Here is a 23,144-nt window from a genome sequence, read left to right as displayed (position 1 = left end):
AACCACAGTTAATGGGGTTCATAAGGAATAAAACATTACATGGAAACTCTCTCCTTTTCATGCTAATACATGGAAGCAATTTTCCATCATAATAAACTAAGAATTCAAAGCCAAATATCAACTAGAGGAAAAACTCATCACTTTGGCATTGAATAATGATAAAAAGGACCTTAAATCACTAAAAACATGCAATGCAATTAGCACACACTCCAGTGAACCTTATAATTGGAATCTGGGTTAAAACCTAACACAGTCATATCACATTGATTTAAAATTAGAAAATAAAACTGAAACACATAATCCTCTCAATTTAGTATTCATGTAACCAAGAACAATTCAATACATATCTATTTCAATGTTGCCAATCAGAGTGGTGACAAATTTCACCAGTAATTAATTAGCTTGACTTTTTATAATTTTCAGACAATTTTCATTGCCTCTTATTACACGAGGGTAATTTCACAAGTTCTCGGAATGGATTAGAAATCAATGACTTACCTCAGTGAAACTTTTTTATTTTTCAAAGTAGTCTCCCTGTACACTAATGCACTTGGTCCAATGTCTTGATCCTATCTCAAAAATTAGATTCCTTCAAGCCTGCAAAATATCTATCTACGTCAGGTGTTAGTTCTTTGTTTGAAGAGAATCTCCATCCACAGAGGAAAATTTTGAGCTTGGGGAAGAGATGGAAATCTGATGGAGCCAAATCAGATGAATAAGATTCGTGTGGGAACAATACATATTTTAGTTTACGTATTTCTGCCATGGCGAAGAAACTTGTGTCTGGGCATGCATCGTCTTGATGAAAGATGACTTTCTTCCTTGCCAAATATGGGCCTTTTTTGTGTTTCTTTTGCTGTAGTTGGTCCAGGAGGTTATTGTAGTATTGTCCAGTAATTCTTTGACCACTGGGAAGATAATCAATCAGCAGAATCACTTTCACATCCCAGAAAACTGAAGCCAATACCTTTCTGGCAGACCACATTGCTGTTGCTTTCTTTTGTGGTGGTACATAGCATGAACATTTTTTCACTGACTGCTGTTTTGTCCCTGGGGTATAGTAGTGGACCCAAGTTTCATCTGTGGTCACAAACTGGTCCAGAAAATCTTGTTGGTTGCTCTTCAAATGGGTCAAACATGTTCAGAAATTTCCATTCTTATGCGTTTTGCGATTAAGAGTCGCGACACCGATCTAGCAAATAATTTTCTCATATCCTATTCCACTTTTAAAATGTGATATGCCTATTCAGATGACATCCCTACAGCTTCAGCAATTTCTTGCACTTTCAGTCGGGAATCCTCCATGACCATTTTATGCACTTCTGCAATAATTTCTGGGCACAGTTTGGCCAACCACCATACTGATCACCATCCAAACTTTCCCGACCAAACAAACTCATTTGCCTACTTGGCAACAGTTGAATATGAAGGAGCAGAGTCTTCCAATGTTCTGAAAGTCTGCATGGATTCCCTTTGCTTTCTTCATGAAATATTTAATCACTGCTTGAATCTCAATTTTTTCCATATTCACAAATCACTAGACTGGAAGAACAACAGAGAGGCATCCGCACCACAGATATCTTCCCAGAGCACTGACACGTTACGTTTTTATTCAAAAAGGATTACCTATTACTATGCAGGAAACTAATTGCGCTAGTGCTAATATCTGGTGATGACTCCGAGAACCTTTCAACTACCCTCGTATGTTTCCCATTAATTTTTCTGAATTATTTGACCCGTCTCATTAACTTTTTAGCTTATAGAAATAACACTTGAATGGAAACACTAGAGAAGTTGAACTAATGATAAAAGGGTAAAGGTACTCAAAATTTATGAAGCCAATTAATTAATCTAAAGTTTTGACAAGTGTTATATTTCATTCGGCAGTGTTGTTATTTCAGTTTAACATTATGCCTATTTTTAGACCAACCACCCTCATTTTCGGTCTTATTTATGATTATTGCAGTCTTTACCCCAGGTGTTCTGGTCAAGCTTTAAAGTGAACTTTTCATATTCTCACCATAATTGAATGAACATGCCTCTATGATCTATTGCAGACCCATCTTTCAACTACTGATAGTCTTTACAACTACTTCCATTATCATCAATACTTTTTATGTTAATGAGCAGTGATGGGAAGTAAACAATTTTTACAATAATATTACTTATTGAGTAGTCTTGGACCTAATTTCTAATTGAAGAGACAATGTCTCAAAGGTGGCGAGAAAATGGAAGAAAGGCAACTAATAATAAATGACTAGCAACCACACCATAATTTGCAACCATTAATTATCATATTGTTCCATAGAACAATATAAAATCCTTTACCTCTGTTTTTCATAAATTTTCTCATTCTGAATCCATTTTATCAATAAAAGACTTCATTTATTACAGAAATACTTAAAACAAAAATAATAACTTGCACTGCAATTTCAATGCAACTATTTCAGAGAGTAAAAATCATTTGCCTTGACTGAGATTCAAACCCAGATCCCTCGATGTCTGCCCATGTGCTTTAGAGCCGGTTAAGCTATTAAGGAATCCTCTTTAACTCTAAAATTTTGTCCCGCTCAAGGCGAATGATTTTTACATTGAATTGTTGCATTGAAATGTTTATTAGCGGATGACTCCATTAAAAGTTATTGTTGCGGCATCTCCCGCAGTTTCTTGGAACAACTTGCACATTAACCTAGTATTTACGATGACAATTGGTTCAAAAATGACAAAGTTCATCCTATATACTGTATACTAATGCAGAGAGCAGAGGTGAAAGGGATCTTGTTTTTGAAAGGGCATGTTTCCTAAGCTAGAGGACCAGTGGGTGGTTTGAAGACATATGCTAGCATGGACTAAGGAGACAACGGGAGGAGACTGCAAACATATTCAATGCAGGTATTACAATTGGACTCAGGAGGGATGAGTTAAAATATGGGGAAAGTATAAGTATGGAGTGGGAGGAGCACAAACATTCATCAAGGCTGACATTCTCTAGATCTGATCTGTCATAATATACAATATCCTGTTTCATAAAAGAACTGGTGTCACATTGGCCTCAAAGCACAATGTTAGCTTTAAAATTAAATTTAGCCCCTGTTAAATATGAATAACTACAGCAGCTAGAGGACATATAAAGAAGCATTTGAAGCTAATCCTGCACAAGCCAAGAAACCACAAATATTAACATTTTATATGGTTCCATACCAATGAAGTTGGAACTTATTTTTTTACAATAAGCTTGCATATCATAGAAAAGTAGTTAATTCCTTCTACTTACACATGTCAAGTGGACATGCTAAACATTTCTTTGAGCCTTGAGGTAAAGCATCTCGAGTCAATCTACCATTCCCTATTAAGAGGTATATTTTTCAACGATGGATTTCTGATGACAAGTCATTACTATTTCTACGTAGGAATAAGGTAAAGCAACCAGAAATGCAAAACAATGACTCTGGATATGAAATAAAAATTTTGTAAAAGATGATGACTTCAATCTATTATTGAATATGCATGCACAGGCAAATTGTACAAATTCAAATATTTTAAGAGAAAAGGCATTCTATTGAAATAAGAAGGCTTTACTACTTTCAGTGAAAGAGATTTTAGAAATAAAAAAAAACAAATTACAAATTAAATGTAATACTAATTATTAGCTAATATTACTTAAACTTATTTATACTATAACATTTTATATCTCCAACAATAATAGCTGATAATATATTCTCAGTTGAAATGTGAAGGTAAAACATAGGATTTTGTAAAAGACATACATTCCAAATCCTACTTTTTAAAGTGCACTATTGTCACTGTTTATGAATCATCTCACTCTTGTCTAGCAGAAAAATAGGTCTTGGTTCATCTTACTTCTATATATACTACCTTGATCAAAAATTTCCCGGAATTTATTCAGAAAATTAAAAATACAAGTTTATTCATCTAAATCTATATTGTCCCCTTCAAAGTAATCCCCATCGACTGCAACACACTTATGCCAGCGCTTGATCCAATCCTCGAAACATTTTTTATATTCGGTTTTCGGTATGTCCATCAGTGCTTCCTGCGATTTTTCCATTACTTCCTCTCGGCTGCCAAAACGCGTTCCCCGTAATGGTTTTTTAACTCGATTGAACAGAAAGAAGTCACAGGGAGCCAAATCAGGTGAATTCGGTGGCTGTTGGATGGTATTTGTTGCATTTTTCGTCAAAAAATTACGAATAATGATAGCACTGTGCGACGGTGCGTTATCATGGTGCAAAATCAACGAGTTTTCTGCCCACATTTCTGGTCTCTTTCGGCGAATTGCTTCACGCAAACGTCTCATAACGCCCAAATAATACTCTTTGTTTACTGTCTGGCAAAAATTCATGATGCACTACACCGTTGTAATCCATGAAAACCGTCAGCATTGCCTTCTTTTTTGACTGAAAACGACGTGGTTTTTTTTGGTCTCGGCTCATTTGGTGAACGCCATTCACTTGCCTGATGTCTGGATTGCGTGTCGTACTCATAAACCCACGTCTCGTCTCCAGTAATGATCCTTTTGATGAATGTGGGATCGGATTCAGCCTCGCAAATCATGTCTTTTGCGACGTCAACACGGTCTCTTTTTTGCATGAAATTGAGGTCTTTTGGCACCAACTTTGCTGCTACACGACGGAAACCCAAATCATTAACCACAATGTCTTGGGCGGATCCATAGGCAATGTTCAAGTCCTCCGCTATTTCTCTGATGGTTAATTTGCGGTTATTGACCAACATTTCTTTTACTTTATCAATTTTTTCACCGACTTTCGATGTCGATGGTCTGCCACTGCGTTCATCATCTTCGTTTGACTCACGACCACTTCTGAACCGCTCGTGCCACTGGTAAACGACCGTTTTTTTTTTTAGAGAATCGTTGCCGAAACACTTTTCCAACATTTCCAACGTCCGTGCGCCACTAAATCCGTTTTTTACGCAAAATTTAATACAAGTTCGTTGTTGCAAATTTAAATCCATTTCTGCAATTGTAAAAAATCGCCAACACACACAGAGATAGATGTACTCTTGGCTACGTAACTTTTGCAAATGTCAAGTTATGACACTAAGATTTAAAGGGAATATCAACAACAGATGTACCAATTTAACAAAAAAAACAGAACTCAAATCGGAACGATGGGAGCGCCACACGGTGGTTATTCCGGGAACTTTTTGATCAAGGTAGTATGACTAAATCCACATACCCAAACAATATTAACAAAGTCGTGTTTCATAGACACACATTATCTCACTATTAATAAACCATAATCATAGTTATCAACCCAAAGGTCAGCTTGATAGGTGATGTAGATTTTACCTAATACTAAGCCCAATGGCATGTGAAATTCACATATCAGGGAAGGAGGGGGGGGGGGCAGTTCCTTAACTGTGCCACCTATGGTTTCACAGGAAGATCCAGTACCCAGGAATTGAACCAGAACCATCCAGTCAGTATTCCAATGCTCTACCCCTGAACTACCTCATTCCATATAATTATTAATACTAGTTAACTAATTATTAACACTTATGTATCTATTTATTGCTACTGCTTTATCTTGAATGTGAAAATTATCGAGTAAAATATTTACTAAGTATATCAAAGGAGGTAAGTATGGATGATATTAGTGTTGAATACATTGTGCTAAACTCTGCATTTTGGGAAACAATGAGATCAAGGCTGAAATCAATAATAAGCAATAATTGAAATGCAATGTTGAATATACATACTTGAGCATATACAGGGCCCAGAAAACAATTCACTAAAGTGGAGAGCATACTGTGAAGTTGGTTTAAACAAGTTTTCTTAGCTCATATGATATTAATTTCAAATAAGAGCTCTTGGCAACATAACTTTTTCCCACAATTTTTCACTTCTCTTGGCCCTAGTCATTCATGTTATGCCAGAGGGTTCTAACCTTCATAACTACTTATTTTCCATTTGTTTAGGAACTTCCATTTTTTAATGCCTAACTTAAGTGAAAATTCTAAATTAAACTCACAGTATTTTTTCCAGTGGACTTACAAGAAATATAAGAACAATCAGACTAAAGGATGGTAACTTCTAATGGCATAATTATTATGAAATGCAACCTTACTATTAAGTTTGCAACATAAATACATTATTATGAATTACAGCAAAATAATACCATACTTTAAGTACAGCTTCTACTAACTGAAAGGCCACTGCCATGAATTCTATGTATATATTACAATTACAACATACACAATGCAGGAACAACATTGATCACAATAAGAGGCTACAATGACAATACTATCAATGTTGAAATAATAAACAAAGATGAAATTGCTTCAAATGGTAATACTTAGCTCTGACATATATACACAGATCTATGCCAACAACAAATACAACAGCTAAAAGATGACGACAAGGCACAAAACTTACCAAAATGGAATTTTAACGGAATGCTCTAAAAACCTAAAATGAATGATAACATATCAAAGTTTTAAATTAAAGTTAAGCATGAAGCCATGAACAGCCAGATTAAAACTAATGCTAAGTAACTTATTCTATCATATTATTATGCACATCTGAAATTTACAAGTTTCAAAACTGTGTCACTAAACATGGAAATGAATAATTTATTTTAACGTAGCTTATTTCATTATTGGGAGAAATTTCTGGGCTTATCATTATAGGAAACCACTTCGTTCACACAGTGAGTGTTGTTTGTTGACACATCATAACTTGCTTAATAAACTGAATACGAATTTAATGACGAATACACCAACTTTACTTTAAATTATTCAATTGTGAAGCCAAGATGTGTTTCCTCAGACAAAGCAAATGGTTTCCTTACAACGAAATTTGCTTAACTTTTAACAATATCTATCTCAGTTATATTTAATTTAAAACTTGAACAAACATTACATTTAGTTAGCACCATCCTCCATTGTCAAATCATATTTACATATATAATTACTGCTTTAATTATCTTTACATATGATTAACATTTTCACACTTTAATATGGTTAAAATAATTTCTCAAAATATCACATGTAGCCTTACATAATGCTCAGAGTGCCCACTCCCAACTATCAAGAAATTTCCTGAGTTTATTAGGTTGGTAGTACTATTGTGACATAGATCACCTGGAAAGTGATACTCAAATTATGTAAAATAGCGATACATCATTTCACTAATATAGTAAACCTATACATGGGATGAGGGCAATATCATTTCAGTCATATTGAAATTAATTCTTGGCAACTACACTATAAAGGACCACAATGAAATATAGCCTCTACTAAGTAACAAAAATAAAAAAAATATATACAGGCTTCACAGCAAAAGTTACCATGAACAAAAACTGTCACAAGACAAAAATTAAAATATTCCGATAAAATTTTCTTCAATGCACACTATCTAAATGCATTGCCTCTCATTAGAGCAACAGCTGCAAAGAACAAAAAAAATGCCCAGGTGTGAAATGGTAGCACCTCTTGAATGCACCTCAAAATGAGAGGTAAAGATTGTTCCTTCATAAAAGTGTCAAATACAGATTTTTTCCACAACATCTGCTGTATTCCTTGAGCTTTTCTGAAGAGTAAAATTCCCAACCGTTCATAAAAAGGAGGAATAGAATATTTCTTTGTGCTTTGATACCTCACTACTATGTAAAACATACTATGGCTTATATACAGCCATATGAAAAAGGACAACATACTCTAAGCTGCTTTGTCCGGTTTCTCGTGAGTGGGTCGGTATGGGGAGGCAGGAGTGGGGGAGGGTGAGTGATATGGGGAAACATAAGAGTATATGTGGGGCACAAAGCCTTGGTAGCTTGAACATGGTGCTGAATACCCCTCTTGACAGGGGAAGCCGATGGAATTCAACACGATGAGAGAAAGAGTAACATCTTCCTCAATTCCCCTCACTCTCTCAGTTTAACATGCATAAAGAAGAAATCTGTGATCTTTGCAACTTTCATCATATTCAAGTAGTGCTTTAAGTTCTGGTTGCTTGTGCGAGGTGCTAAAAGCCACTCATGGCATAGGAAGCTGTATCCATTCAACGAAATGGAATAGCTACTGAGGAAGCATTTACGTCTGCAGATTGCACTATGGTGTTTGAGAGTAACATAATTTTTATTCGAGGAACAATGGAATCGGTTGAAAAATTGGGAAAAATGGAAAGAGAATTGAAATGAGGAAATTTTGGGACAAGAGAGGCTCTCCCACAGCACAAAAAAGAAATATGGAACTACAGTAGATGAAAATCAAATTTATATACAAATTTGGCTAAAGCTATGTAAATTTGACTAGAAGTGATTGCAGTTGATGGAGGTTCAATAAAATATGACGGAAACAAGCTCTGTCCATAAATCCATTCTATGTCTAGGCAATTAGCTATTATTTTTACTGTCAAGTAATCTACCTTTTAAGGTAGGTTTAGGATAGACACAACCACCAAATAAATATGCTGTGACTCCTAACAAAACACAATCCAGCAACCTACTCTACATAAAGTCCCTCTTCATCTCTGAGTTCTTCATTCCTCCCTTCATTCCGTCCAACATCCCTATCCTATTCCTGCCCTTTCCTCATTTGCCTAACATTCTCCCCTCTATTACAGTCTTCAGCATTCCACTGCCGGTCAATAACCCCTTCATCCACTTTTCCTGCCTCCATAGGATTTCTCCCAACAAACCCCTCTCCTCGCCCACCATACCTAGTACTTCTTCATTAACTTTCCTTTTGGCCCATTTCACCCTCTCCACACCCACATTTCAAAAGCCTCTGATCTACTTTATCATCTTGCTTCAGTGACTATGTTTCCATGCTGTACATAGCTACACTCCATATCAAAGTTTTTACGAGTCCTTTCTTAATATCCTTACTCAACGTCCCTGTCATCAACTCCGCCTCTTTGCCTAGGGCCATTCTTCTCCTTACGTCCTTTCTTCTTTGACCGTGTAGGTCCAAAACACTACCGAGATACGTAAACTGTTCTACCTGCTCTAGTTTTTGCCCTCCTATATTAATGTTTAGCTTTGCCTTTTTCTTTCTGGAAAATTGCATCACCTTTGTTTATTTTTTATATTTACATTGATTCTCATCCCATATCTATTGCACTGAATTTCCAATTCACTCAGCAATGCATGCAACCCCTTGGCTGACCGACAAACTAGAGCTTGGTCATCCGCAAACCTACATGATTTTACGATTTCCCCTCTGACTTTAATTTCTTCCTCCAGTTCTTCCCATGCCTCTTTAATCATTTCCTCCACGTACAAGTTGAACAGCACCTATGATAATGCACAACCCTGCCTTACACCTCTCCCTAACACTGCCCATCTTGACTCTCTGTTCCTCACTTGCACCTGAGCAGTCTGAGACATGTACAGGTTGCGGATTAGCCTCTTGTCTCTACAATCTATTCCTATTTCCTGCAATATACTTATTAGTTTTTCCCAACTCACTCTATCAAATGCCTTTTCGAAATCTATGAAACAGGCAACTACGTCCTGATTATATTCTATATTCCTCTTGATTGGTGATCTCATCACTGCAATGGCCTCATGCGTATCTCTCCCCATCCTAAACCCAATCTGATCATCCCCTAAGTAATCAGTTGCCTTGCTCTCCATCCTTTTGTTGATGATCCTGATAACCAATTTATCAGCGTGATAAAAATCATAATTATGGTTCTGTAGTCCTTACATGATGTAGCCTTTACCTCTTTCCGACTCTCTCACAAAGTCTTCCAGCCAGATTCCTTCCACATAGATGCTACTAATCAGTCCATATAGACTCTTCCTCACACATTTTCCTAAATCTTTTGTTAGTTTCACAGGAATTTAGTCTACCCCACGGCTTTATTCAATTCCATCCCCTTTCTATCGTCGAGTATGCCTGGACCTAATCTATATTAATCAATGTCATATTCTCTTTCTAAGTCTAAGTTTGTAGGAGAAAGTTTTTTACCATACAGTTCTTCAAGATTTCTTCTATCTCTCTTGGATCTTTTCTGAGTCAACTATTGTCTGACAACAACTGAGACGATGCACACTCATTTTTATACAGAAACTAAGACAAGTGACATCACCTGAGCTAGTAAAAATGAAGAAAGGGGACAGCTTTTAACAGATTTAAGACGATAAAACTAAAACTCAACATTAAAAAAATTAAAACTTAAAGCTTTAGCATTTTCACCTAAATTACGAATTTATAACAAACATCAGTTTTAATAATGGAATTAAGTGCCTATTATCTCTATAACATTCAATTATGTACAGACATGTACAAATGCTTAGGTGTAAGTATTAAAGACCTAAATGCTATATACAATTAAATTTGGAAAAAAGCTAGGTAAATTACAGCATTGTAAATGTAGTTACAAAGATAAAAGCACCATGCTATAGAAATTTTTGGAAGACATTTATCGGAAACCATGACAACAAATAATCAGAAGTAAATGAGGTAAAATATACTTAAATGAACTAATAACAACTGAAGTAATATAAGAACCATTTTGTTGCTGTTGAACTACGACTGGCACTTGGCATTAATTTCTTCGTTTGTTTAGGCATGAGGGACATATTGGAAAACTACTAGATCATGACAGAGCGATGCAATGGCCAAAGAAATGTCATAAGAGCCACTTGATATAATGAACCCGAGAGAAATGATAGCAAAATGAACTACATACTAGTGGTCAGGAAATGCAACTCAGTAAAGGGAATTTTTTTTAAGGAGAGAATAAGTAAAGAGCTGGCTATAAAATGTCACTAAGCAGCCAGAAAAAAATTTAGTGAGGCTGAGTTTCCAGGTTTTAGTTGGATCTTGATCAGCCTGAAGAGTCCAAATATTGGTCAGTTCCGACTAATTAAAGGGAGAGCGAGCACACCAGTACTCACAGAGTAAGATGTGTGAACTACCTGAAAAGCTGATTGATGACCAGAAGAATAAATGAGAAACAAACAACATGATAAAGAAGACATCTTGAAGACCATAAGTGATTTAAAAATGGAATCCACCAACCTGGTGATTGAGTGGGAGGTGGTGCATCCCATAAAATATTTCAGACTACTGTCTGTGTATATTGTTTGAAATTTTTCTAGTTTTTTGCATTAATCTTTCATTACTGAAATAAGGATCATAAAACATAACTTCCTATATCAACATTGTAACATGATGAGTTTGTTTTAATGATTTTAGTTTTTATTCTATTGTTTCAGGCTTCACTTCGTGGAAGTATTTAATATCCATACTAAAAAGAAAGACTCGTACTTTTCCACAGATTTAATTATACGGTACCTGATGATGCCGCAAGTCAGTGAAATGCATTGTACCGTATAATAAAATCTGTGGAAAAGTACGAGTCTTTCTTTTTAGTATGGATTTTAGTTTTGTTTAATTTAATTAAATTTTAAATGTTTTTCCCCAGGAAAATCCTAGTAATTCACAACTAGATGTCTTGGGCTATGAATTTAATAAATACATACATTATTTCAAACCTGTCACATGGGATCCAGGGTACATTCATCATATGAAACTCTCAGAATTGCAGCTTAATCAAAATGATACTTCCATCACCAATATTCCTGAATAAAAATTGGGTGAAAAAGTATACTTAATATGGAAAGGAAAGCTGAATATGTAACAAACATCAGCTTACTTACATACACATGTATTTTTCATTTAAGTTTTGTCAGCTATTACCTACTATGAACATAATTCACAGAGACACGATTGAAACAGAAAATTGAGATTTAAATTGTCAAGGTTTATGCATTATGAAAATAATTACATTATTTAAATTACCTTTTAAGATAAAATTAATGGTTATTTAAGTTTAAACTAAGATTTTTAATACCATCTAAAATAATTTTTTTACTCAAGACATTTCCGTAGGTTTCATAAACTCAGCAATATGCATGTAAAAAATAGTACAGGAATCCACTCTTAATTCTCAAAATACAGAAAACTCTAAATCTATGTTGTTTGAGGTTAAATTGGGATTTCAAATTTGAAATTTCAACCTCATTACTTTTTGATTTGCCATTGTAGATGGGAATTAGCATGGAAAAAAATTCCCATGACATTATCAGAAAAAAAGATTTAACATATAAAAATAATGATTCCAAAATTCTGATTTTGGGTAAGGAAACATGATTTGTAATTCCACAGGTGCTAATTTAATCTTGGTCATGGTCATGATCTAGGTTCAACTGCAGAGCAACATCATTAGATAAACATACAGTTTTAAAGCAAAAGGGGACATGGAGAGCATAAAGAGTTGCCTTCCACACTCAACCTTATTCCCAAGAAACATAAGATACAACAATTCAATTGTCGGAATGCCCAAGGCATAATACTGAGGTAGCGAATCACACTGCCTTTGCACAAAAGCATATCATGATAAACTCAAAGTTACAGACTAATTCATGCAGTCTTTATAGAGTAGTAGAGAGAAAAGAAAGCAACACAGGAATTAGCTGTTGTTGAAAGACGAGTGACAGTAATCTGCATTAGAGAAGTAACATCAAACTGTGTTATAAATTTCTCAGAAGTGCAGGTGAATCTTTAATTCTATTACAACAGGCTTATGGTGAACATACCATGAAGAACTATTGAAGTGTTTTTGATAGTGGCAGAGATGGTTTAAGGAGAGGCGAGAAGATATTTGAGATGATGCAAGGAAAGCAAAAATATACAACGGATGGATGCAGACTTGGGCAGTGTGCAGACCTTAAAACACTTAGAAATCAAACACGGAATGCACGAATTACGTCAAAAGAATTGGATTTGAACCAGGGAAACAGTGTAGATGATTCTATTGAAGGATATGGGAATGACAAAGATTTAAGCAAAGATGGTGCACCATTGGTGTACCTGGCTTTACAAGTGGACTCTCCACCAGGAAATATCTTCCTGCTTGTGATGCAGCTAAGTGCTTGAGGGTGCATGACCCAGAAATGCATTCCAAAGCTTGACGAATCACCTTATTCCCATGACTTTAGCATCCTGCAAAGACTTGGTCACAAATTGGATGATGACATTCCAGAAATCCAGTGAGCAGTGGTAAACAGTGCACAGCATTCTGAAAAATAAGTACATACATACACCTGCTTCAAGACTATTTTCACCTGTAGATGTCGCGCAGCAGTAAACAAAGGTCATGCAATAAATTTGAGTTAGTGGAATCACAAACCTAGCCAAATTGTTCATTGGTTCTGTGCTCTACTTGCTGAACTACCATGCCCATCATAATGAAGCGGTTCCAACAAATATCGGTATATACGTATTTTGTTTGCGATTGTCTCAACTTTGCTACCTCACTGGAGATTACTTCAATTTATAGGGTGTCCAACTACAAGCTAATGTAGTACAATACAGCACCAATTACCATATTTTCCCATCGATAACGCACACCTTACGTTTAATGCGGACCCAGAACTTTGCAGTTATCATGAATTTGTATAGATACCGCACGCCCAGGGCTTCAAAGTTATCTTGAACGTGTATAGATGCCGCGCATCTGTATATACATATATTTATGCACATAAAAATTATATATAGTGTGTGTAAAAATAAGTCTGTCTGGATTTTTTCAATTTTCATTGCATAACACGCATAGTCATTTTCTCGGTCATCTGAACATTTCTATACAGATAACGTGTGCATTATCGATGGGAAAATACGGTACTTATAGTAATTGAGTGGAAGGCACTAGCAGATACGCAGTTTAAAATGGCAGGTAATGAGATTAATGCATACAATCTGAGCTATTATACCCATTATTTCCAGGGGTACATAAAATGTTTTGCATGTACTCTTTAGCAACATATTTGACTTTTTCTCCATCAGTTTCTTGGGCTAACTTTTAATTCCATTCAACAATGAAAACAATTTAAGATAGTTTTAATAATATTCAAAGGCAAGTCTTTTAGGTATATAATGATCATTGATTTTTACTGAAATAAACTGCTATCACATTTGCTATATTGGATGAGGATTCCTTTTCCGTTCCGATAAAATGAAATAATCAAAATACTTCTTAGCTCTTACATGTATATTGCTCAGCTTATGCATTGTAAGGAGTTTATTATTTTAATTAAAAGTTATCAACTAATATTGCAATTTTTTATTTTAATTACATAATTCTAAAAACTTGTTAGAGATATATTTAACTTAAAATATGAGACCAAAAATAGTTTGGGACGAAACTTTTCCCAGGGTACACACAATTTATGTCATGCTTGGGAATACCATGCATGATATTATTTAATGCTGAGAACTAGGGAAAATATTCCATGATTAGAATGACTGATTTAGTTTTAGGGGATGTCAATATGCTGAAATCATTCTGAAAATTTTAAATATCAAACAATGAACATAATCAAATGATAAGTTTAACTAAATTTGTTGCTTGCACAACTTATAACAATGCAAATTGTCTTTAAACCAGCAAATTATAACTAAACCAAATTTTTTGCTAACATGAAATGTTATTAAAGATCATTTTATGGGCTATGCAGATATTTCATGGTATTTTTTACACAGAGCATAAGTCTACTGTAGGAATTATGGCTTGTAGTGAATGACTTTATGCCCATTGTTGGTCTCACATTAAGGAACATTTAGAGTTCAACAAGAGATAACAGTTAGTTATTTTTTATGTAATTCCACTACAAGTCTGCTGTGATACAATTGTTATATGAGTAGCCTAACTTACAGCAATAATGCACTCACAAGAGAAAACGTTTTTCTGACAGGCAAATGAAATTTAAATGGTTATACTCAAATTAATTGTCACATGACTCATCTGTTACATTTGCCGAGGCTCAAGGGCCCATGAGGGGTGGAGTTATGCTACAGGGATATTCCAGCAAATGACTCAACAACTTATCTCAAAAGGTAACAGTTCTCTGCAGTCATCAGTTATTTCTATCCACTCAGCTATTATTTTAGTGTTGATCAGTGTATAACACAGTGATCAAACCACATTAGACTAATTTTGTTGCATGAGGTAAATGTTCTGATTGTTTTTTACTTTGCAGGCATGATACAAGGAGTCAAGTGAAGTCAAGTCAACAAATACTTTCATTTCAGGAAAGGTCTACATTTTTACTTTGTTTAAACAGATCATTGGCAATTCAACGAAAGCTATTATTTTGCATTGACATTGTTCACCTATGATACTTGCTATGCATCACACATATGTGATGTTGTGACATTATTTTCATATTTCTGGAGAAAAAGGTAAAACTCCACTTGGTGAGATAACATTGTGATTTAACAGGATGGATGATGTTTTGGACAATACCCTCAAAAGAAGCAAGTATATATGCAAAAGAGGTTTAATAATGGTCCTATTTAAAAAAAATGTTTACTTGACAAAATCCATTATCAGATTTTACTTCTGGAAAAAAATTAAACTAATGTAGGAGCATGAGGACTTGATTTTACATCAGAATTTTTTTGTTGTAAAGAACTAGATTTCATTGTGGTGCATTATTCAATGCTGGAAAATATCATAAGAGAGTTAACAAGTAATATTGTATCAAGGGGGAGTGGATTGGTGATAACTAAATCCTTGAGAATAATAGTTAGAATGGAGGGACAGAGGTTTGAGTTGTTAATGACTGAGCTAGCCGAGGTCAAGGGTAAAGGCAGATTGCAGTAGAATGAGTTCTCTTCCCATTCATTCTTATGTTCCTTATCTCACACACCTGCGATGATTACATCTCCTTGACCCTCAACTCAGTCAAGAACAGCAGAACCCCTCAACCTTTCTCTTAACCTTCCTCCACATAATACCATTAAAAATCATCATGCTATCTATGGCTAACATGAGTCAGCTAATAATTGGTTTTCTCAGAAATATTGACAAAGAGAATTAATGGTCTGTGAAATGCATTTACAAATACTATATATACTCATGTAAAAGTTGACCTTCAAATACAAATTTTCAATGAAAAAACTGGAGTGGTATGTATAGTAAATGTAATTGAAGATGTGAGTCAAACGCACAATTTTCTATTTGTACAAAATCTCACCCTTGATCAGTTGAATAAATTGAAAAAAATATCAATTTACAACTTTGTAACTATCATCATTTATTAGATTATTTAACATTTCAATTAAAATCAATGTTGAGAATTAAAATCAATGTTGAGAATGAAATTCTCATTATTTAAAAAGCTGAAACAATTTCAATTTAGAAAGAACATGAAAGAAAAAATATATTAAAATCCATCCAATTTATCATCAGAGCCATCAGGTTTAAATAGATTCCACTCGTCCCTTTCTGAAATGTTTTCATCGCAAGGATCATCATATTGTCAAAGGTATCAGCTCATCATGACACATCCATTTTTTAATCCATTCGATTGAGTGGATATTCCACATTTCCAACAATATTTAAACATGATTTATGTTTTTATTTCTTCCCAAGCCTGTATAACCAAGTTATTTCTTCCCAAGTCAAAAAATAGAAACTCCTACTGCACCTCTTATAGAGAATATGTTTTCTCCCTTTAATCATCCATTCATTCCACATTTTTCTCAAGTTGCTTTTAAATAGTCTATTAATAGACTCATGCTATGGCTGTACAATAAGTAACAGTTAGATACTCATGTGGGAATCAGGAATCCCTGCCAAGTCTGTGTTTTGTCACCTAACCTCCTTTAGAAAAAATCGTTAAGATACACTCAGAACATATTCCAGATGAGAAGATTCCACATTTTGTAACCCTCCAGATGGAAAATTCCAAATTCTCCTTGAGCACAATTTTAACTCATCTTTGTCCCACAAACCGTTGGTTGTGGAAGTGCCCTACGATGCCATTTGAAAATATCTGTCTTGAAGTAGTCATCTAAGAAATACTATCTTGGGCTTAAGTTTACTTCCATTGTCCTGTACAAGAAAGTATGACATTGAACCTAGTTTTTCCATGCCCCGTTGTGTTAATCAGGACTGGTATCTCTTCAACAACATTTATAGTCCGATTTGATTATATCAAAATAGATCAGTTTCATCCATATTCCAATACAAGCAAAACTGCATTCATTCATTACACTTTGCTAGATAAATTCATGAAATTCCACTGCTTTCTCGTTAAGTACCGGGCAAACACTCAGTTTTTGTCTTCTGACACAGAACTAACTTGCCCCGCTCTATAAATTGTACACACCATCCAGAACTTGCTTTGAAGTTTGCAATATCAAAGGACTTGGCTTTACTCATGGTAAAGACTCAATTTGATCCACAAGAAACAGCATTTCTATTTGACAGTTTTTGAGGACAGAATTTTCTACTTATTTTTCTCATTCTGGCCATTCACAATATTTACCTCAGTTTGCACATACAGCTTTGGGACTTGGGCTCAATATTTAAAAAACTTTCTTCCCTCCTTAGATGCTCTTTTGGAACAAAGTCAAAGAACTGTTGGAGATGCTGCAACAGTAACTTCTAGCAACATCATCTGCTAATATGCCTTAAAATGCAGAAAATCCAAAATGTTACAATAATTTGCCTTGAATGGGATTTTAAGATATGTTGAACTCCTACAGCAGCATCAATTATTGGTCCCTGTGGTAAATTTGAGCACTCTTTGAGCTTAAACTCTGCTGTGTCACTACTTTTTTTGGAATTCATATTTTAAAAGTAATGGGTTCTGAAGCCCAACTATTCAACTACCAAAAAAGAAAAATATGAGGGACACATAATGTGATATGAAATGCATATAATGGAAATAACGTTTAACAACTAATATTTATTTGGACCAATTAAAACTTTTTATTACCCATAATTTTGTAATTTCAGAAAATAAGTTAGTTAATGGCCCTTTTATAATTACTATACAACATAGCAAGTGATTTAGCACAACAGATTGCCAGGATGTCATATTGATTACCCGAGTCTTAGAGTGAATAGTTGAGATATTCTGGTCAAATTCCTGGTATCTGAAGCTTACAAAAATATTGGCATGCTGTTGTGCATCTTGAATTACACATACAGTTCAAATGTGTATGTTAAAAATGCTAAATTATTAAAATTAATTATTTTTATTATTAATATATGTATAACTAATTATAATCCCTCTACACTTGAGAATATGCATTTAAAAAGTCAATTAGCTATAATTGAAATGAGTCCACTGGAATTAATTTGGCAGTATTTAATAACTATAGGAAAACCTAGGGTTGACTATAAAAATACATATCAAATGATTGAAATAACAAATGTTAAGTGAAAATTTGGGGGATCAACCTATACCTGAGTATATATGGTATATTGCAAAACACATTCCATAGTTTATCTTTAATCACTCATGGTGATTGGAATAAAAACAATGCAGACACTATTAAATAATGAATGAACTGTAAAAATAGATTTTATCACTTCATTAACACTCATTACCTGACTTTTACTCTTTCATTATCATACTAAATATTTTCAAATTGATAGAAGGTCCTAAACTGGAAAGATTGAAACAGAAATACGAAAGAAAAATCTGTATAAAAATGATAATTATGAAAGAGAAAACATGAAAAAGTTGAAGGCATGAAAGACTGGATTTTCTTGTCCTTTGAAATTTGAACTGTACAGTTCACCTAAAAAAATGCTCAGAAAGAACCGTAAATATGCTCATGGGTAATGCCCTATTTGCATGAAATGAACGATGACAGATTGTATCACCAAATTACCTAGCATATTTTACTGTCTGGGATTAAAGAAGAATGAATTGGCAACATAATACCTACAATTTTAACAATCACTTATTGTTAAAATTTCCAGATGATGGGAAATAAAGATGCAATGCACTTATTAGCAATGATTATTTTCCATATTAATTTGACACTTATTTTACAATGTGATGCATTATAAAAGCAATGCTTTTACCAATAAGATGGTAGTAAAACATTGGTCAAGTCACCATAATCACCAATTAATGGAACACATTCCCATATTTTGTACAAATAAGCTAAATACAACAATAAATCATACTAATAGCAAAACAGAGACAAATTGTCATTAAAATCTATTCCTAAGAATTCTAATCCACCACCAAGAAATTTAAAGATTTAATGGATTACAAAATGTGAATATGAGCCATTTTCACTTTACAGAACCAAAAAAATGACAAAATACACACTCAAAAGTATATCAGATAAGTATAAGATTAGAATAGGTTTTCTACAATAACTCATCACCTTCCCTTAAGGTAACATGTTAAAACTAGCAAAAAGCTACTATATCTGCTGTTAAATAACATAAAAAAAACATAATAGTAACATTTAATGAACAAAAATGGCTGCGATTAACAATGGATTAAAGATCAGTAAGTTATGTGAAAAATACAATACAGATAAAGTTATACACACAACGCTTATTTATTGTAAAGCCTGGGAAATAGATGCTTTGATTTAATTAAATTAATATGAAACAAAAAAATTGTACTCACTTTTCCTCCCATACCTCCCATAATACCAGCTCCACCTAGGGCACCAGCAAGAGCCAATCCTGCTTTGTCAAGAATTCCACCTCCAGAGGTTTTCCCAGGCTATGATGATCACAAAACAACAGAGCAAATAATTGCATATTAACACACAACTTACCTTGTTCACAACTAACCTTCTTCATTTCTTATTTAGATAATATTTCTACCCAATAAATTCAACATTTCAATTATTTTGGCTTAAATATGAAATTATATACGAGGCAACCAGATGAAATTATAAAAACAAGTATGGAAATGAACAACTAAAACCTTTTTTAAACGGGTTCCAGCAAACCAACCAAAAATAATTTACATACAGTGAAAGCTGTCCTAACAGTTAATAGTACTCATTGGTCAACCCATCGAGAGGCTATCTTTCAGAGAAATTTCGACACTTTTCATGGGCCACCTCCTCTGGCTAGTGACCATATCCCTTTGATGAATTCTATGGTCTCGGGCTCAACTTTGTGGAGGTTCATGTTCGTTTGAATGAAAATACTTTGTAACTTCCACACAATTTTTATTCGTACTACCGGTTTCAACGCTTCGGCGTCCTGATGATGACGCCGAAGCCTTGAAACCGGTAGTACGAATAAAAATTGTGTGGAAGTTACAAAGTATTTTCATTCAAACGACCATATCCCTTTCTCAGATCTTGACCTGGCAGTAAACATAAATTGCTTCTAGAAATTTTCAGTAATCCAGTAAGGGAATTTTTGGAACTGGTGATAGAAACGACCATCGCCCAAATAAGTGCAATGAAAGTGTTTCCCCTTTTTCTAGTGGCCACATAAAACTGCTTCCTGTTATTCACCTTGGTACATCTGCAGATCATCATCACGTTCACTGTATTAGTGTTTCACATTTTTGCAAGCAGAGTTAAGCATCCATCGGGGTTGTTAAGTTGTGTGTTCTGATTTGGAAAAAAAAAGAGTAAAAGCAAGGGAAATGTATACCGAGTCTGGAAAAGGGAAGAAGAGTAATTACGGAAGATGAAAAGAGATTTTTGGTAATAACCCTTGCAGAAATTTTTTATTGCAATAGGATGCAAATAAACAACACAATAAAGACAAGGAGGATGTTTTGCTAGACTGGGAAAAGAACAAATGCCATGGAATTGAAATGACCTAACCTACTGTAGACCCAACAGCAAGCGAAGTGGATGCTTTATTGCATGGATGGTTCAAATGTATGTGAGCAAAGAGTATGCCAACTGTATAAATGGTGGAGAGCTTGTCAATTGAAATTGAACTTTGCAAACATGGCTGCCAGCAATGGGTTGCTAGAATGTTTCCACAGGCATCACAATATTGCATTCCAAGCTGTGTGTGGAGAAAGCTGCTGCTGAATGGATGTTATGATTATCAAACAGATGGGAAGGATATCAACCTAGGGACATTGTTTATGTTAATAAGGCTGGTTCATATTTTTGTTCCATACCAAACAAGTCAGTCTCATTTTAAAAAGTCTCATTAAAGTGGAAAGGTGACAAAAGGCTCGTTAACTGAGATGATTTGCTGAAATGTAGCAGGAGAAAAGAAAAAAAATATTGGTTACAGGAGAGTCACTGAAACCTCGGTTTCTGAAGAATGTGGAGAAGAACCTTAAGTGCACCAAGTGTAGCGAAAATCAAAATGCATACAGGCTGCTTTTGATTTTTCAATCATAGAAGGAATGTGAAATTACTTCTTGAAAAAGCACTGGCCATTCTATAGTTAATCTACTGTATGCTATGTTGATTTTCTTCCCTAAAACCACTCTGGCACACTTGTGGCCACTTGATCAAGGCAGCTTAGTCATTCAAATTGCAATATTGCAAGTGAATTCTCTAGCCTATTATAGTGAGTATGCACAAAGTTGAGTGCATTTTTGAAATGATGAAACTGGTGAATGTTCATGATGCCATTTCTTGGGCTATGTCATCATGGAATGGACTGAACCGGATATATATACTTCAGTGCTTTGAAAGATGTTGAAAAGTGAGAAACTTGGAAGCTGCAGTAAAAGTAATACTGATGCCCAACAATAACAAAGTGGAACTTCTCAGGAATCCTTATGATGTGGAAGAGGAAATGGCAGAACATGTTTCAATGTTTTGGACGCTTACTGGGAAACCCAGCTGAAGAAGACTACTCCAGTGCGTGACACTCTTTGTATAGAATTTCAATGGATTCCCAATAGCTAAAAATTATAAATTGACTCTCGTAGGTAAGAATTTTTTGTTGAAGGGAACAACAAATGGAAATTAACGTATGCCAATTTTCTTTAATATTGAAAAATTTCAATATCCTTAATTTAAATGTCAATGGAAATATTAGGAAAGGGATAAAAGTCCATAATCAAATTACCGTATTTTCCCATCGATGAAGCGCACCCAGAACTTTGTAGTTATCATGAATTTGTATAGATACCGCACACCCAGGGCTTCATAGTTATCTTGAACATGAATAGATGCCGCGCATCTGTATTTACATACATATATGCGCATAAAAATTATATATAGTGTGTGTACAAATACGTCTATATCGGATGTGTGTGAGCAAAAATACGTCTATGCTTTGATTTTTTCAATTTTCATTACATAACGGGCATCATTTTTTTGATCATCTGAACATTTGTGTATATATAACGTGTGCGTAACTGATGGGAAAATCCTCGTATGGTAATGGTTTCACACATCATCAATATCATATTGAGTATGATTTTCACAAATCACCATCTAGTGCAAAATTCTTATGAAAATGGAAAAACCTGAGAGTGAATGCACAGTATTTTTTTGCATTAAATACAAAAGACAAAGATGCAGAGAAAAATGCCACAGAATTAAATGTGACATATCCAGGAAGTGATAATGAAGATAATCCTCTGTTCATGCAGATTAAAGGCCTGGATAATCTCTGACAGATGAGGCATATTATTCATGAATAAATACATAGAAGAGAAAAAAAGGTGACACTCCAATCTTTACTAAATTCCATTAGAAATGTGTGCTTCATATACATGTTTGAATTTAAAAGTCATTATTGTAAGACTATTATTGAGATCTTATGCAAACTTATTAAAATTACATCATGACATCTGTTGCTTTATTATTCACCCCAAAACAACTCATTTCAGTGGCCAATATTTTCATTGCGATTCTAGCCACCATACAGGTTTCACTGTACTTCAAATTTAAGAGATTTTTAGATTACTATTGTGAGCTAAAAAAAGAATCAATTGGAATGTTTTCCTAATTTCAGAGCCAACAGCTAACCTTAGTAAATTCTCACTTCCATTATTTTTTCTCAAACTAGAATTCTTTTCATATTACAGGCGTTCTGAGGGCAAGGCTTATTCCATTCACAATTCATATATATTTTAGTTTTTTTCGTTGCTATCCCTCATAATATTAGGTTTTCACGCCTGACTCTCAGGCTCAATAATGAGATGGATAACATACGAATGCTCAATGTTAATCAATATTTCAGAAAATAAAATCCAGTTTAATGTCTCAATGCAAATCATGAAAAAATGTTAATGGTTTATGAACCGAGTAGTGATGTTTTTTAAATTAGAAATTTAAAAGAGAATTTAATTGAAAAAAGAAAACTACTATCTTATGGAAAAAAATGACACATGCAAAAAAATTAAACCTGTATTTGAGAGTACACCAAGAAA

The 23,144-nt window shown here is 34.4% G+C and overlaps 1 protein-coding gene across 1 annotated transcript in view; it reads right to left on the bottom strand.

Moving 5' to 3' along the window:
* Nucleotides 1-23,144, bottom strand: part of LOC139699110 (spidroin-2-like) — a 32,079-nt gene that overhangs the window by 4,099 nt on the left and 4,836 nt on the right. Inside the window, exon 6 of the mRNA XM_071598136.1 lies at nucleotides 19,449-19,547. Coding sequence (XP_071454237.1) covers nucleotides 19,449-19,547 — 99 coding nt within the window. The remainder of the gene's footprint in view (nucleotides 1-19,448; nucleotides 19,548-23,144) is intronic.

Source organism: Hetaerina americana, unplaced genomic scaffold (genome assembly GCF_022747635.1).
Source record: "Hetaerina americana unplaced genomic scaffold, ioHetAmer1.1.p SCAF_9, whole genome shotgun sequence".
Classification (NCBI taxonomy): Eukaryota; Metazoa; Arthropoda; class Insecta; order Odonata; family Calopterygidae; genus Hetaerina; species Hetaerina americana.
Note: the sequence above shows the minus strand (reverse complement) of the source record. Positions and strands in the feature narration are given on the sequence as shown.